We start from the raw sequence: 15,989 nt of genomic DNA, 5'->3' as shown, positions 1-15,989 counted from the left end.
ATAGAATATTGAAATTGTCTCCCTAAAATACAGCATTTACAAGAGATGACACTTAAATATTATAAGGAAAAGTCTCATGACACAAAACCATCCCAGCCTGCTGTTCTCTTCTGTTTTAGAGGGTTGGTTTTTTTGCTCTTGGTTTGATTTTTGTCTGATTTTGCTTTTGTGCAAATAAAAAATGGCCTATATCATCATGAATGGCATTCAAAGGAATAAAAATACAATTTAAACATATGATCGTGAGCTAATATTGCTATACAGAATCAATCCTAATGGGGACATTGCAGGAGCAGCATTTCAGTTTCACAGTACTGCTCTCAGTCTCAGCCACTAGTGAAGGAGGCCTCATCCATTTCTGCTATGAAATGGCAATTTGACACTAAGCTTGTAAGCAACAGGAGAAAGATGAGAGCAGGTCTGTAGCCAAAACTAAAAATCCAGGTGTACCACCCCTTACTATCCCCAGCCCAGCATCAGAGAAGTCCTCCAGCTTTCTAGACAAGTGCTGTGAATTCTGATTTCTAATGTATGCCATAAATTTGATTGCTATTATTGGTATTGACTAAAAATTTAAAAAATTTGTATGTGGTGTAATATAAACAGTTTCTTCAGATATGTAAAAAAAAAAATTTTGTCTTAAATGCTTACTTTTCAGTTTCCATGTAAAATACTTTAAAACATTATTTTTATTAAATATTTGCACTAGCATTATAATGAAGTATTATTAAGGCACAGAAACAATGTTAAACCTATTTATTTTTATTTCAAATTTAATCAGTCAAGGCTTGTTTCTTGCAGTGTAGGGGTAAAGCAGTATTTACCATTCAAGCATCTGGTTTATATTTGGCAGGTTTAACTAACCAGTCAAGCATCCCCTTTTAATGAATGGATGTATATACATGACCTAGTTAAAAAGCTGCTTAGGTTGGCAGACCAACCTGACTCAGAAACATCAAGAGTGAAAAAACCAAGCAAATTATCCTAGAACACTTTATTGCCACATGTGCTTTTCAGCAATTGCAGAGAATAATCTTCTATTCATGTTCTTCCTTACAGGCTAACATACCTGAAGTGAGAAATTATTATGCTGACATGCAGGATAAAAAAGGTGACTTTATTTTGCTAAGTTTCTCTGCAATGAATTGCAGGCTGATAGGCTGCACATTTTCAGTAATTGTACTCTAGCATGACAAAGTATATCCTAGAAGTTTAGACAGGGATATAACTAGTTCTCTATACATATGACATTATATTCATGTAAGTGTAATGCATACAAAAAGCTTTTCATTAGATTAATTAATCTGTTTTTAATTTTAGAATATATCAGGCACAATGTCATAAATATTGCACAGTTATATCATTACTAAGGCTGTAATTTAATTTGTAGGTTCCAACAATGCATACCAACAATTCAAGCATCACTTTCCATTTCAATTACTTTATCAGAGCCCTCAAGCATTATCTAGCTTGCCATGTACAATTACTTGCCATATATTTGTTTATGAAGTATTGTATAGAACAAGAACTCCTTTTCGGTTCAAGCCCCTGTGTAAACCAAGGGCATGCCCCTAAGAGGCAAAACATTCTATGCTTCACTGAGACCAAACCTGGAAGTTTAGGTTAATTTAGGACTTTAAACCAATGTTAATGTCTATATCAATGATAGGCTCAAGTCACCACAGACCTGTAATGCCAGTCACCCTCCTTTCTTCTACATCATTAACAATGTTGGTCTGTTGGACCTTTCCATCACATTGCTCATCACATAAATTTATTTTCTGCTTGTTTCCCTCATTTTGAAGCAGAAAAAACATTAGAGACTAAACATCAGTAGAATAAACAATAATAAAGCCAGATAATATTTTGAAGTCTACTCTGGGGTATACAGAAGTGGCCTAGACATAACTTATGGCTTGACTACTGATCAAAGTTCCTTCTGCTCCTGATAATGGCTCTTTTGGTTCCTATTCCTTTAATACTACTTTAATGGATGGAAATAATTAAGTTTACAGCCTTATAGTGCTGTAAACAACTATTTCCTTGACATAAAACAGGGAAACACTTATGGTGATTGCTGGTCACTAACTCAAGACTTGGTTTTGTTCTCTGCACTCCAGAACAAAGTTTGTGATGGAGTCAATGGGGTTTTGCTTAAATTCAACAAGTTAGTTCAGTCCAGCAGAATCCAAATGGAACGTTTGCTGATGACAGCTTTTAGAGCTGAATTACAAAGAAAGCATACTTTCTCCTGTATTTGGGGGTTTGGGGTTAGGATTTTGGGTGTGGATTTGGGTTTTGAGATTTGGGGTTTTTTCTGCCAAGGAAGGTCTCACACCATCTCACCAGTCCTATCACCCACCCAGCTTCTAATTTGGATCCAAGAAACCAAAGTTTGAGATGACAAAGGCCAGTGTGTGGAGCTGTCTGCAGGATCTCCTAACTCTGCCAGCTCTGATAGACAAGACTCATGAAGGCAGCTGGGGAATGGCCATCAGCATCTTTATTCTCTCTGCTTGGGGTGGCACCATGACAAGATTGATTTCTTCTGTGAAAGGAGAGTGATGCTTAGCTTTGCCTCCAAACACTCAGCAGAGAAGAAAAAAAATGTTCCTACCTCATCCTGATCCTAGTCTCAGTTGCTTCCCCATGGCAAAACTAAGGGGGCAGAACACAGTCCCCGAGTTGCCCAAAAAAACTCTTTCAAATTGGCCTTGACTTTTTCACATCAGCTCTACACTGCCCGTGTTTATACTTAGAGGGATGTGTGTGGTGTTTCCTTGAAGACTGAAAATCCTACAGAAGCTCTTTGAATTTGAGAGGCCAAGCTAAACAAACAGGGAGGGAACAGAACAGTTCTGGCTGCCTAACACATACTGGATTTGAGATTATATGCAGACCACACTATCTTCTCCTAAACTTGCTTATTGTTTGTACTCCCTCTGTTTACTGATTCCAAAAGCATGCAGTGAAACAGATATGCCTTGGAGTAAACACAAGTATGATAAAATTCTCTTATAATTATTCCAAACTCCCTAGTTCTTACAACATAAATGCAAACAAATAAACAAAAAGCCCTCTCACAGCACAGAGCACATTACTACTGGCGAAAATGCACCACTATAAAGGGACAGGCAGCTCTACAGCTTCCCTGCTGGCAAAGCAGCACTCTCACTAGAACAGCTGGAGCTTGCAGAGTGGACCAACCTGTGCACAAAGCCTTTGAACCAGCCCACAGATGAGCATCTGAGCTACCAAGAGAACACTTGTCTTGTAACCTGTGCATTAACACTATGTTTACACATATACGTGTATGTTCTGCATACAAGCATACATTTTTTGGCCTATCCTTTGGTGATGGCAGATCAGTATAATCTGAAATCTTTGATTCTTAGGGATTAAAAACGTTAAAGGCAAACAAATGAAAGTGGGAAGTCCTCTGCTGGAAACTCTATAAGCCTCTCAAATTTTTTTTAAGTTTACTAGAGCAAATATAGCCAAATCTCACTGGAGTTGCATGAAGAAGGTTCTGCAAAACTGAACTATTACGTCAGGTCTGCAGTCTGTCTCTCTACCCTGTAATTCAAACCTCATGCTTTCCCCTTGTTTCTGTCCTGATTTAAGCAAGGACATTTTCCTAGCTATAGGAAAGTATCACACCATGTATCACAGACATATATGCATTAAGCACTTCTCAGAAAGTCAAGAAGAAATATTAATTGCTCTGGATTGAAGATTTGTCTCACTGAATGTTTCATTAAAAGAAAGTCAGCCAGACATCCTCCAGAGTCAGCTCATTCCTCTAGAGCTGGGTGGGACAAGCTGCCCTTTTGCATTCCCAGCCTCTTACCACTGACTGCAGTGGGTGGCAATTTCTACACCAATTTTACAAGGATTAGATTTTTTTAAAAAATTCTTTGCAGTGAACCTGCCCATATGTCTTTTCATTTAGCTCACTTTCTGTTCTTTTTCTCATCCTACTTTTTTTTTTCTTCCCCCTTTATAAGAAAGCTGAGATCCTGTAAGTACAAAGGACAACAATGGCTTCATTCCATCTGCTGCTTGCTGGTCCGTGCAATGGCCATTGCTGTGATCTGCCCTGGAGAATCCAACTTGGTCTGTGGCTCCTGTTTTATTGAACTAAGTACTAAGCATCTCTCTCCTGAAGCTGGCAATAAACATTATTTCTCAGCAGAGCAATATGGAAGCACATTCATTTTCCTCTTCCTCTGTCCTACCAATAGCACACTTATTTATACCTAAACTTTATAACTTTTTAAATGTAGAGAACTGAGTTTGTGGCATGAAATGTTCCTTTCTTAGTTCATAGGTAATGCAGACATATTAATAAAAAGAAGCAAGTCATATGTTGTAGATATTTTACTAACATTTAACTCATTACTTGGACTGATGACCTTAAAGATCTTTTCCAACCTAAATGACTCTGTGATCCCTGAAACAGGGAGAGACAGGAGGTAAAGAAGAATTATGTGGAAAGGTAATAGGGAATTCTTAGTGTAAAACCACAGAAGAAAGGAAACAAGAAAAAACAAAAAGGGAATGAGACAGTGTAAAGGATAAATAAAAAATAGGATAAATAAAAATAAATAAAAATAAATAGGAGCTTGTAAAAGATGAAAGAGAGTAATATTGGAGATGGATTGCTGAAAAAATAATAGGGAAACAAAAAAGGGATAATAAATAAAAAAGGAAAAATAAGATACTTAAGCTGGGCACAGAGGAATTTATGAGAAAAAGAGGAGTTAAAGAGTGTATGAAGGAAAAACCAACAAAAAATTCGATGAAAGAAAGAACAAAACAGAATAAATGGAAAAACAAATTACTTCAAATTTTCTTCAATGCTAGAAGATCTTGCATTAGCTCTTTACAATGCTGTAGCCTAGCATAGTAGGCATGACAGGGAGAGGGAGAGAGTAATAAAGGAAGGAGAAGAGGGACAAGAAAGAACACCCAACATAAACTTACTTTGTTTTATTCAGTATTCTGAGGCTTTGTTAATTTTTTGGTGGATGTGGTCAGAACATGAGGGTGGCTTTTAGGAAAGAATTGAGCAGAGCACTTAAGTAAATGCCAGCTGGAGTGACCCACAAATGCTTGAAGACATGGGCAAAAAAGATAAGACCATCACGTGCCTTTGCAATCCACTCTCATATTCAAAACAAAGATATTTGAGATGCATTCTAAAGTTATAAATGGCCTTTGAAACGCAGCACTGAGTTCAGCCATCACCACTGAAGATATAGTTAAGGTTCCAAACAGCTTCATCTCCCTCAGACAGGGCAAGAAGTTACAGCTCTCTACAAGTGAAGCCTTAATGCAGCATTTCTGAGAGGCCCCACACAGTGGGACTGGTGCTGAGAGATAATGCTCAGGTGGCTGCTGCCCCCTGCACATGTCTGGTTGTTAGTGGGGCACAGTAGAAGCTCTGGTTTGATGAAACCATCACCAAGCTCTGACAAGCGATGAGACATGTCATGTGTGTGTACATGCACATCTGCATGCAGCCCTTACTTCTCAGAAAACTTTTTCCCTCATCAATTACATGGTGTTGTCAATCCCCGGACCACACAGGTTTATGACCCCAAGAACACCTGCACATCAAGAGTTCTTTGTCCATCATAATGTTCAATGGCCCTTCCCATTCCTGAGGTCACCTTTCTTTTTTTTAGGTGTAAAACAAGAAGCAAACAAAAAAATAAGAGGAAAGCAGTATCACACTTGTTCCCATAAAATGGTGAGCTTACAACATGCCTCATCTTAAATACAGCTCAAGGAATGGGCTGTGTATTTGGGCTAGCCTGGTTGTACCTGTACTGAACCTGCTGTCACAGATTAACTGTCCATGAGAAAACCTTGACAACACACTGGCTGAACTCTGCTTGGAAGGGAATGGAGCATAAGGCACTTGGAGCCTGACCCAGAGCCATCCCATGAGAGCTTCCAGTCTAGCCACACTTTAGCTTAGGCAAAGTGAGCAAAAAGATGGATGAGATGCAGCACATTTTGCATTGGCCTGTCTGAAATCACAGTGCCTCTGGAAGTTTATTTCCCCAGCAGCATTTCATCATTTGAGCTATCTCCCTGCTACCAGTCTGCATTGCTTTACTCCTGACTGGCAAGACAAACACCCAGATCAGTTAACAGGCACTCATTTCTGCCTATTTATGCATTTAATTTCCTATGAACAAATGACATGTGAGAGTTTAAAAAAAATTTTTAGATTATCCAATTAAGCATAGAGAAGTTAATAAATTTTGCATGCTTTATTTTCCTATGCTTCCTTCATGTACTATGCAGACAGAATGGTGAGTGCACTAAGAAACCTCTTGGCATTTCAGCCAAGATTTTTCAGGGTGTTATCACAAATGACAAAAATATAAACACACTAAAACATAACACATTTCAATCCTAAAAAGGTCGGATTTACATAATTACATCATTGGTTTGCCAATATCCACATTTATCTCATCAGTATAGCATGGCCACCCATCCCATAAGCTATTCAGATTGTTTGGATTGAATGTATAAAAGCTGTTACTGATCTATTTTTCTAAAGTTAACATTATGACAACCCTCATAACTAGTGCTGCATTAGAACCAATTGTTGCCTTTGCTTTCAAAACAACTACTTCTTTCTTCTGATTTTCCACTGGTGCTTTTTATGGTAGAATTTTCTGAGAACAAACAGTCATGTAATTCATGAAAATGCAGAAAGCATTTCCTCTTTCCTCCCCATTCTCTTTGAAGAGATGAAGGACACCATGTACATAACATAGACAACCACCACCAATGCAGGGAGCCAAACCCTTCAGACCAATCTCAATTTCAGCATTTCCTTAGGGCACCACAGAACTGATGGGGTCACTTCTTTTTCTCCAAAAAAGGAATAGTTTCAAAGATGTACAGTTCTGGTACAGATCAGCATTTTTATTTGGTTTAAATATGCTGTATATCAGATTTCTGCTATTTAAAAGAAAAATACTTTTAGTAACTGCACTCATAAATCAGAATAAATGCAGAGCTTTCTGACTCCCTGTACTAACTCAGCTCTTATTTTTGTTCCATATTTGTATCTCTTCTCATTGCACTGAAGACAACTAAAAGTGAACAAGCTGATACAGTTAAATGAACATAAAGAAAGTGTTACCCTTGGTCTCATCTTACATTACAAACAACTGCATCAAAATACAATTTCTATTACAGATATACTAATTGGGTTAGAATGCAAATCATATAGAAATATTATAAAACAGAGCTGATAGCCAAAAGGCATTAGCAGCATGTTCACACCTGTTTCTTCCAATATAAGGACAGAAAATCAGAAAAAATAAGCTGCAGTGCTGAGTTTTGGTGTCACCACTATTGGCATGAGAAATGGTCGTGAAAAATTTTACATTCAATTGGATTTTGCAATGCAAGTGTCCAAGCCACATCACAGCTCATAGCCAAAAGGTTGAACAGCATTTGCAGTTGTGTCTTTTAAAATTACAGAAGTGCTATCAATGCAGTCTTAGATAACAAACTGTTTGAATCCTACTTTTCTTTTTACTTCCTTCTATCCCAAAAATATCCAAATTGGTCGGCATGGCTGAAGTAAACAATCCAGTTTACCCAAAGGTCAAGCTATCTATAGTAAATATTAAATGATACAGGGACTAGCCCTTTACCCAACACACCCATTCAGTCTTTTCACTTAGTCACATGGAGTTCAAATTTGCAATGATGTAAGAAAGACATACATTCAGACAAAAAATAGTTTCAGCATCACATAATTTCTCATGGAGTCCTATTGCGTGCTGATATGTGTAACTCTCTTGCTTCTGCCAGCTGAGGCTTTTTTTAACCCCAGATCTTAACCTGTATCCAAGGAAAGATATTTTTACTGCTCATATTTTCAGAAGACTGATTAGTTTTCCAGAGCCCTTATTAGAAAAAGTACAATCCAACATGGAGAAGAATCAAGATCCTCAGATGTATAACTGTGCTCTTTTAAACACCAGGTAATGGTTTACTCCTCTTTGTTAAAAGGAAGATAGGGTCAGAATTAATTCTCTTTAGTATCCATAAGGCTAATGACTAATAATATACTGAAGTGAAGACTCAGTGGAAGGCAGAGATTCTGGGACACAATCATAACTAACACATTTTGGATTTGTGAAAAACTTCCTGGAAAAGCTGAGGTCCTGCATGGCAAGAAGAATGTCTTTTTTGAAGAAGAAGAAATATTGTTGCTAACTTCACTTGGTTCTAGGAACGGTGGTAGCAAAATGCCCACCTTCAAAAAGTGATTTTTAACCCCTGGTCGAGTAACAGCTCATTTGGAAAGCTACCTGGAAGTCATAAAACTTGACTGGACTTTGACTTGTGTGATTCCTGCAATTCAGATAAGCTCACTGGTTTTACAAAGGAGGTAAAGAAGGAACTCCTCTCCTCCTGAGGGAGGTCAAGCCATCAGCATTTTTATCACCAATAACGTGTTCAGGGAGCTCCAGCAACATCTGACTCTGTCAACTATTTAGCAATTTCAAGTAAGCAATCAAATGAGTGCAAACTGTTCTATTGAAAGCAAGAGGGGAAAAAAAAGAGCAAAACTTCTAAAGAATTGGCTCGAGGAAGTATTATGTAAAAAGAGGTGGAGTAAGAATAAAACCAGAAACTAGTAGACAATAAAAAATGGAGTCAAATCCAATCCTTATGTTTTTATTCAGGGCAAGCTCTCACTGAAGGCAGCGAAATCTTTGCCTGAGAACTCAGATGTATGAGAGATAAAGTTTCTAGTTTTAATGAAGGGCTGGAAAGACCTTCACCCAAAAGAGGTAATATGTAGTCTGTGGGTAACTTCATCAGCTGCAGGGTAAGCTCTCAGCTAACCTCAACATGAAAGGCAGAGCAGCTTGAATACAGGGCTGTTAGTGAGAAATAAAGAACCCTCCCCCTAAAAATTCCACTCTCTGGAAGTTTCCAGGTAACTGGTTTGTGATATCTACCATATGACACTCCTCCCAGACTAACTGGGAGATTATTGCAGGGGTGTGGCAAACTCGTGCTCCTTCAGTGATTTTCTACCAAGAATGTGACACTTTCTTCCAAGGGCAGTTTCACATAAACTTAAAATCCACCCTCATTATTTGAAAATTAAAGAGATCACAAAAAAAATATCTTTTAAAATGCTTGTGTAGTAATAGCATCTACAAGGTTATATTCCTTATGCATACATATATTACCTATATATACATATAATACTATTCCTAATGTTTGTGACATAAATAAAATACACCAAAGCAAAAAGGCATCATATTAAAAAAGCCACAGTGCAGTATCCATCCAACTGTTACACAGGATCTGTATCTTTAAACAAAACAGCTTTGGGCTAGAAAACATTTGAGATTATGCTGTTTTTGTGTAGTTAAAATAAAAATATTTTTTTTCCTTATAATTATATCCTTTTCTCACTAATTTAGGCTTTGCACAGCAGTAGGTATAGTATATCAAAGGACACATGAATGAAGGAGAACAGGTACATTTACAGTCTTTCATCACAGACTGATTTGATGCAGGTACTCCTCAGTATCTGCAGGTCTGTAGCTGCATAAATAATTGGTAACTACTGAAAACCCACTCAAAGCAAAAGTAGTAAAATCCATATCAGCAAAAGAAAATCCAGAACATCAGAGCCTTCTGTTATAAATTTTAAATTTTAGACTTCAGCAAGATTTGTATAAGCAAGTTGGAAAATAACTGTTCATGGTCAATATGTAAGTTTGAAAATAGACATAAAATCTAAATGTAGAGGTTGGTGATTTAAAGAGCAATTAAATATTTATTTTCTTGCACAGCTGAAGAAAGAAGAAACAGTTTGCATTGTTCTGATTGAAATTCCCAGTTTATCTGAAAATGTATTTTAGTTTGGGAAAAAAAAAAAAAAGAAAAAAAAGAAAAAAAAAGAAAAAAGGAATGATATCTTCTTCATTATTTATAAGCATCATCTTACCTTACATCTCCTGGTGAGTTCTGTTTCTAGATGATTTTGGCAAGTATTTTAATTCAGAATTAGTTTCAGCAATACGTGCCATTACATCTGCTCTTTAAAAGAAACTGCTTTTTCTCTTTCCGTCAGACAAAGTATGTGGCCTGAAAGAGCTGCAGCTTCTCTGCTCAAGAGATTTCATGGACACTCAGAGGCTTTCTCTCCACTGTATGAAAGTTAAGTCTGAGTAAGGAAGGCATTTTTCCTGTCCCGGAAATCAGCATAACCAAAACCAATGCTGAGCTAATGAGAAATGTTTCTTCCATGTGTTCTGTTTGGCAGACACCGCAAGTCATATCAAGGAAACACGTGATGTTTATAAATACAATATGGCTTATGTTGTCATAACCTCTCAATGACAAAAAGAGCAGTAGAAAAAGCAGACAGCAAAACAGCAGGAGAGATGAGATTTGTATCATTTGGAAGGTCTCTATCAGATAATAGACGTATTAGCAATTGCCCTTTCGTTCTGGCTTTTTTTTCCTTCTTTCTTCCCAAAAGGAAACAAAGTTTTATAGTAATAGGATCAGTAAGGTAAACACATACAACTTATATAAATGCTGTCCTATAGGGATCCCAGCACTAAAATGCATTCACTCAATTTATTGCTTGAATTATTTTCCAATAAATACTTTTGTTCCAAGTACCTCTAAGTAATGCAAAGAGCTCTTATTTTTTTTTAGCTGTAGTATGCAATGTAAAGACATAACTGTGGCAGCATTTGCAACTTTTATGTTTATTGCTGTCAAGATCATAAGCTATCCAATTAGAAGATGTTAAAGATGCTGGATGTTTACAGGTACCTTAAGAACACAGAAAAACTATTCTGCTTTTATGATTTCTCTATCTTTTCTGCAAAGCAGCACTGAATTTCAGCCTCCTTGGAAGCCTTAAATTCTTGGCAGCTGTTTGAGGGTTTCTAGTACTTGCAGGGTATTTTTAAGTTCACACATTGTATCTAACTCTAGAGAGTTAAAATGTTAGCAGCCTGCTAACCAGTCACTTTCAGGGGAAAAATGAAAAGTTGGTGGTGTGCAATTTCAATAATAAAAGCTGTTTAGCACAAGTTTACCTAACTTACCAAATATCTTCCTCATTTTCCTATACAACTAATTTTAACTCCTCTCCTCTCACCCTGGCAGCCAAAACCCCCATTGCTGTCAGGAATATTATAATCTTTTTGCCACACTAACTCCCATAAAATGTGGAGTTTCCAGCTACCCTGCACTGCCCTAACTCAGCTCTGACTCAACTTGCCCTAATTGTTCTTTCTTGGAGAAACAGCCTCAAAATAAAAAAAATTAAAAATCCAAAACACCTCAAAGCATACCTCAATACAACAACAGCCACAACAAGCATTCTTTGGATATTCTGACCTCACCCAGCAGAGATCTTATGCAAATCAGAGAATTAAGTAAAACCATGGTATGTCTAGGACACTTCAAAATAAAGTGTACCACACAGATTTAAGGCAGGTGGATGGGAAGAAGACAACTTTGAAGCAAAATAGCCACTAGTTTCTTATGAAGTAAAAAGTCCCTCGCAGTTCTCAAAATTGGCTGGTAAGTGAAGCCCAAAACAAACCACTGCATAAGCCAACATTGTAAGTATCCAGCTGTAGATAGAAGCTATGACTAGCTCCTATAACAGAAGGGGGAGATTGTAATTTAAGTCTCTTTAGCCTTTAGCCACTCCAGAAAAGGAGGGTGTAGAGAATGAGGACAGAAAATTTGCTGTGCACATTCAGTGGGGAATCACTTCAGCTCAATAGCCCAGGATGAAGGAGCTGTGAAAATTCACTCAGCAACACATAAAACCCCAGTGCCAGCTCCTTACAGCCATGTCCTGGTATTGTCTGTGCACCATGACTGACTGAGTGCCAGCCTGGGCCCTTCCCCTCCCAACCTATGCAAATCACTAATGGCATTCTAAGGGCACAGAGCAGCATGGCTGTGTGCATGCATTTACACCAAGGGAAGAAACAGACCATCTAAACATGAAAACCTGACCATCTAAACATTTTTCATAAGACAGAGCTTTGTCAGAAGAAAGTATTGCTGCACAGAGAGCTAGAAAGTGTTGATAAATGAAACAAGCTCAGGTGAAGGAATAAGTGAATGAAAGGCAACAATGTGAAGATATATCTAAAAAAAAAAACAACAAGCTTTTGCAGATTTACAGAGTACATTTTGGGAAAGGAAAATAAAAAAGGAAGAACACAAGCACAAATATTCAGTGAGACAGCACTATGTGTCTACTTGTTGTTTAGCAGCATTCAACACAGCAGACCTGTCAAACAAACCACGCTCTTTGAGATGGAAAGGGCCAATACTAGTAAGCAAAAGGATTTCAAGAAAAACTTTCCTTTAAAGGTTGCTTGGACCCTCAGCCAATTCCCTTTTCTCAAAGACAACCCACTCAGAAAAAAAGCATGAAACAAAGAAGAGCAGGAAAATTAGAATTAACGGACACAAAAGCTGAATGGTTCAATAGAAGATCTGAAAGTTGCAGATCCCACATTCTTCATGGACATTTTAGATCTTTTTGTCCATATGGGTAATACTTAGTACTTTAAGTGTTACTGCCAATTCATACACAGGTCTCACATCTGTTTGGTAGCTAAAACAGGTGCTCAAGCTGGCAGCTAACATTATTTTTTTAGATTATTTTGAGCCAGTTACATGGAAATTATTATAAAGCACATGAATAGAAGCCTGAACATCATCAAACCCATCAGACCCTGAACATTATCAAATAAACATTCCAAAGAGACAAGAACAGTAGAAAATCTGTAAAGGCAAAACTTTCCAAATCATCAAGAAAATAAAGCTTTAACTCACAGGTGACAGGAGATACAACCATACTCAGAGTATCACCATGGAAAAATATACTTACAATGACTAATTAATGATATTCTAAATACTGTTTTTCAATGGTCTGACAATCAGCTGCTTTTCTGTAGGTATTTTGAAACAGTTAAACATGATGCCAAGCACATGCTCCCTCCTTCTCATACTAGTGAATTTAGCACTCATATATCATATGAAATTGATTAATATCAATGCCTAACGCAAAGATATGCAAACATAAGAGATAAGAACCAAAGGTTCTTCTACAATCTTATGGATACTCTGCAATAGCAGTACATAAAATGTACATTTTTTCACTTAGAACTCTCACACTTCCCCCTACTTTACTCTGATTTGCTAAGGAGAAAGGGATAAATAATCCATCTGGTTATTGATGGGGTTTTTTTCTGCTGAATTACCTGTGAATCCCCATGCAAATTTTGACCAGATTTAACCAATGAGTAGAAACCATAAGACTACCACGTCTCTATAAATTTTGCCAAATTAGTGATTTGACAGAATTTCCTACTTCTGCCAAATAGAGGCACAGTTGCAGTGTGGGCTCCAGATCTTTAGACTCCCAAGAATGAACACAGGAGAGTGTTATTACTTTGGGAAAAGCCACAGTTATGACCTGAGTATTGCTGCATAAGGATGAACCCAACCAAAAGACACACATCCTTAGTAAAACAGGTTTCAGTATTTCTGAGCTCAAGAAATCACTTGTTTCTATGCTCCTAACTTTGAAGTGCAGAAGTTCACACAGATCAAAGGGAAGACTTTTAGCATGTTTCTCCACAAAGCCCCTATGAGTATCCTGGCTCTGACTTCACCTCTAAGACCAGAAAGACAAGAAATCTGTCAATGCAAAGCAAAATCCAAATGAGAAAATAGTTCTTTTGATGGATACACAGAATTTCAAAATGGTGTCTTTGCATTTCTGCAAAGTAAAAGACAATATTCTGCCATGAAAACACCACCTCTGCAAAAGTCATCATGGTGTCACCATTATTTTTTAGTTATGGCCAAAATGTGCTAACTCAGATATAATCAGGAGCTTTTGAGTGTGCATATCTGTTGTACAACATAGGATTTCAAAATAAGCAATTCAAGTAATTGCAGTTTTTGCACAGAGGCAGCACCTGTGCTCCAAACAACTCTGCTAGGCAGCAAATGCCTGGAAGAGGGCCAAAGAAGTAATTTTTACTTTCAAATATAGTAGTTAACTACAATTGTACCTTTAAACAGGCCCAGAACACACAAAGAAAGCCACAGTATATACCTTCAGCATCCACTGTACATGGAACAAGAACAATATAACTAAACTTTATAAAGCCACAGTTACAAGCATTAATGTCAACATGCACAGTGACAGTATGTCATGCCTTTGAATATGAACAAGATGTATCAGATACATCCAGTTACTGCCACAGGAATAAAACTAGAACAGAAGAACTTCAGGATGTTACATAATACACAAAAAACTATCACATCTTCCCTTTGAAGTACATTCATTTCCTTTCTCATGTTGTGTGTGCAGCAGTGTGAAAAATCAAGTAATTAGATTTCTGACCTATCTAAAAGACCATTTTATAATTGAAGTGCATAAATTAGAGGTGGTTGATAATAGTGCCTGTTAATAAACTATTTCAATCTTTCTAAAATATTGTGGCTTTAAACTGTTGAAACACAAGAAGCACTTACAAAAATATTAGTAATAAAGCAGTGAGACATGCTCAGAATTGGAAATGAAACCAATAAGCAAATGCACAGTTAAGGAAATCACAGGAAATTTTCTGCACCGTTGAATGAGCTCTAGAACAGACATAAAAACCACAAAGCAGGTAGGACAGTGGTGGCATTCTCTTCTGACCCCAAGGAGTTAAATAGGTTGTACCATTTCCTGTGGACAGCCCTTGGAAGGGTGAGGAGGAGATAGGGTTGTGTAATCTCACCACCACCCTCTACTGCAGCACCAGCTGCAGGCAACGTGGGGAAGAGGAGCCCCTAGCTGCATCTCCTGCCCTCCTGGCACCAGGGTGGGAGATAGCAGTGCAGCAAAAGACACAGTGAGAGAGAGAAACCAAATGTTTCGAAAGCATTCTCTGTAGCTTCCTAATATAAAACATTCACCCAAAAATACAAATATACTCATCCTTTTTCAGTGCAGGTAGAAAATTTTAGAAAAAGACAAAACTATTTATACCACAATGGGTATTTATCAGAATTTCCTATCCAAAACCATAATTTACAAAGAATTTCAGTAGATTTGAAGTGAGGTACAGCTGCTCAGCCACTGAAAACCAATCCCTGCTTAAAACTTTGCTGCAGTGTACTAACACCATGCCATACTTCACTGTAAAGGGTTTGGAAACACAGAATAGGAAGCTGTAAAAACTCTGAGTACTGTGTCACAAAATACATAATTAAAGGCTATGTTTTGCTTCATATGCTTTACTGCATTTAAAAAAGATCAAAAAACCAGTTAATGCCCAGGGCAAATAATTGGAAAAAGAAAAGCAGTTAAAACACATTAAACAAGAATTATTTATTCCTTTCCTGTATGTATAACCCTGATTTTCTGAATTGCTATGTACATATTGCATTTCAGAGTTTACACATTTAGCAGAAAAGCTGGGGAATAAATGTATAAATGCAGCATTAGTACTTACCCTTATATCTCCATTAACAGCTCTGGAAGTGTGATTAAAAGCATGTGCAGGGTCTTTGTTGTAAACTTTAAGGAAAGATCGGTCTTGAATATTCCTGGAATTAAAGAATCAGCAAGGACAACAGATGAAAGCAGTTTTATTTACTGTGTTGCCTGAAAGTTTCAGGTAACAGACAAACACAGTAGGTCTGCAGTCGATCTATAAGAAAAATGTAAATGCCATAACTAAGACATACACAAACAAACAAAAGCCTACTTTGATTCCCTTTCCCATGGGAAGTATCACTCTTTCACTAGAACTCCACACCCTTAAAAATTAGATAGTGTTAAGTTTCTTTCAAGAGAGTGAAAACACTTTGAAGACAATAGAACTTCAACATTTACACAGCACTCAAAAAGGATTTAGTTAATATTTACATGT

The 15,989-nt window shown here is 37.3% G+C and overlaps 1 protein-coding gene across 14 annotated transcripts in view; it reads right to left on the bottom strand.

The window, feature by feature from the left end:
* Nucleotides 1-15,989, bottom strand: part of KIAA1217 (KIAA1217 ortholog) — a 343,074-nt gene that overhangs the window by 57,306 nt on the left and 269,779 nt on the right. For 13 of the 14 annotated variants that reach the window (XR_008839723.1, XM_056483268.1, XM_056483273.1 and 10 more), the window contains one exon: nt 15,570-15,663. Coding sequence is in view for 12 of the 14 variants with exons in the window: in XM_056483268.1 (XP_056339243.1) it covers nt 15,570-15,663 (94 nt within the window). In the remaining 2 variants the exon portion in view is untranslated. Of the gene's footprint in view, nt 1-10,012; nt 10,281-15,569; nt 15,664-15,989 lie in introns of those variants that run through there. The other variant, XM_056483279.1, reaches the window with a different exon arrangement.

This window comes from Oenanthe melanoleuca, chromosome 2, assembly GCF_029582105.1.
Source record: "Oenanthe melanoleuca isolate GR-GAL-2019-014 chromosome 2, OMel1.0, whole genome shotgun sequence".
Classification (NCBI taxonomy): Eukaryota; Metazoa; Chordata; class Aves; order Passeriformes; family Muscicapidae; genus Oenanthe; species Oenanthe melanoleuca.
The sequence above is the reverse complement of the archived record's forward strand: the minus strand, read 5'-3'. Positions and strand labels throughout refer to the sequence as shown.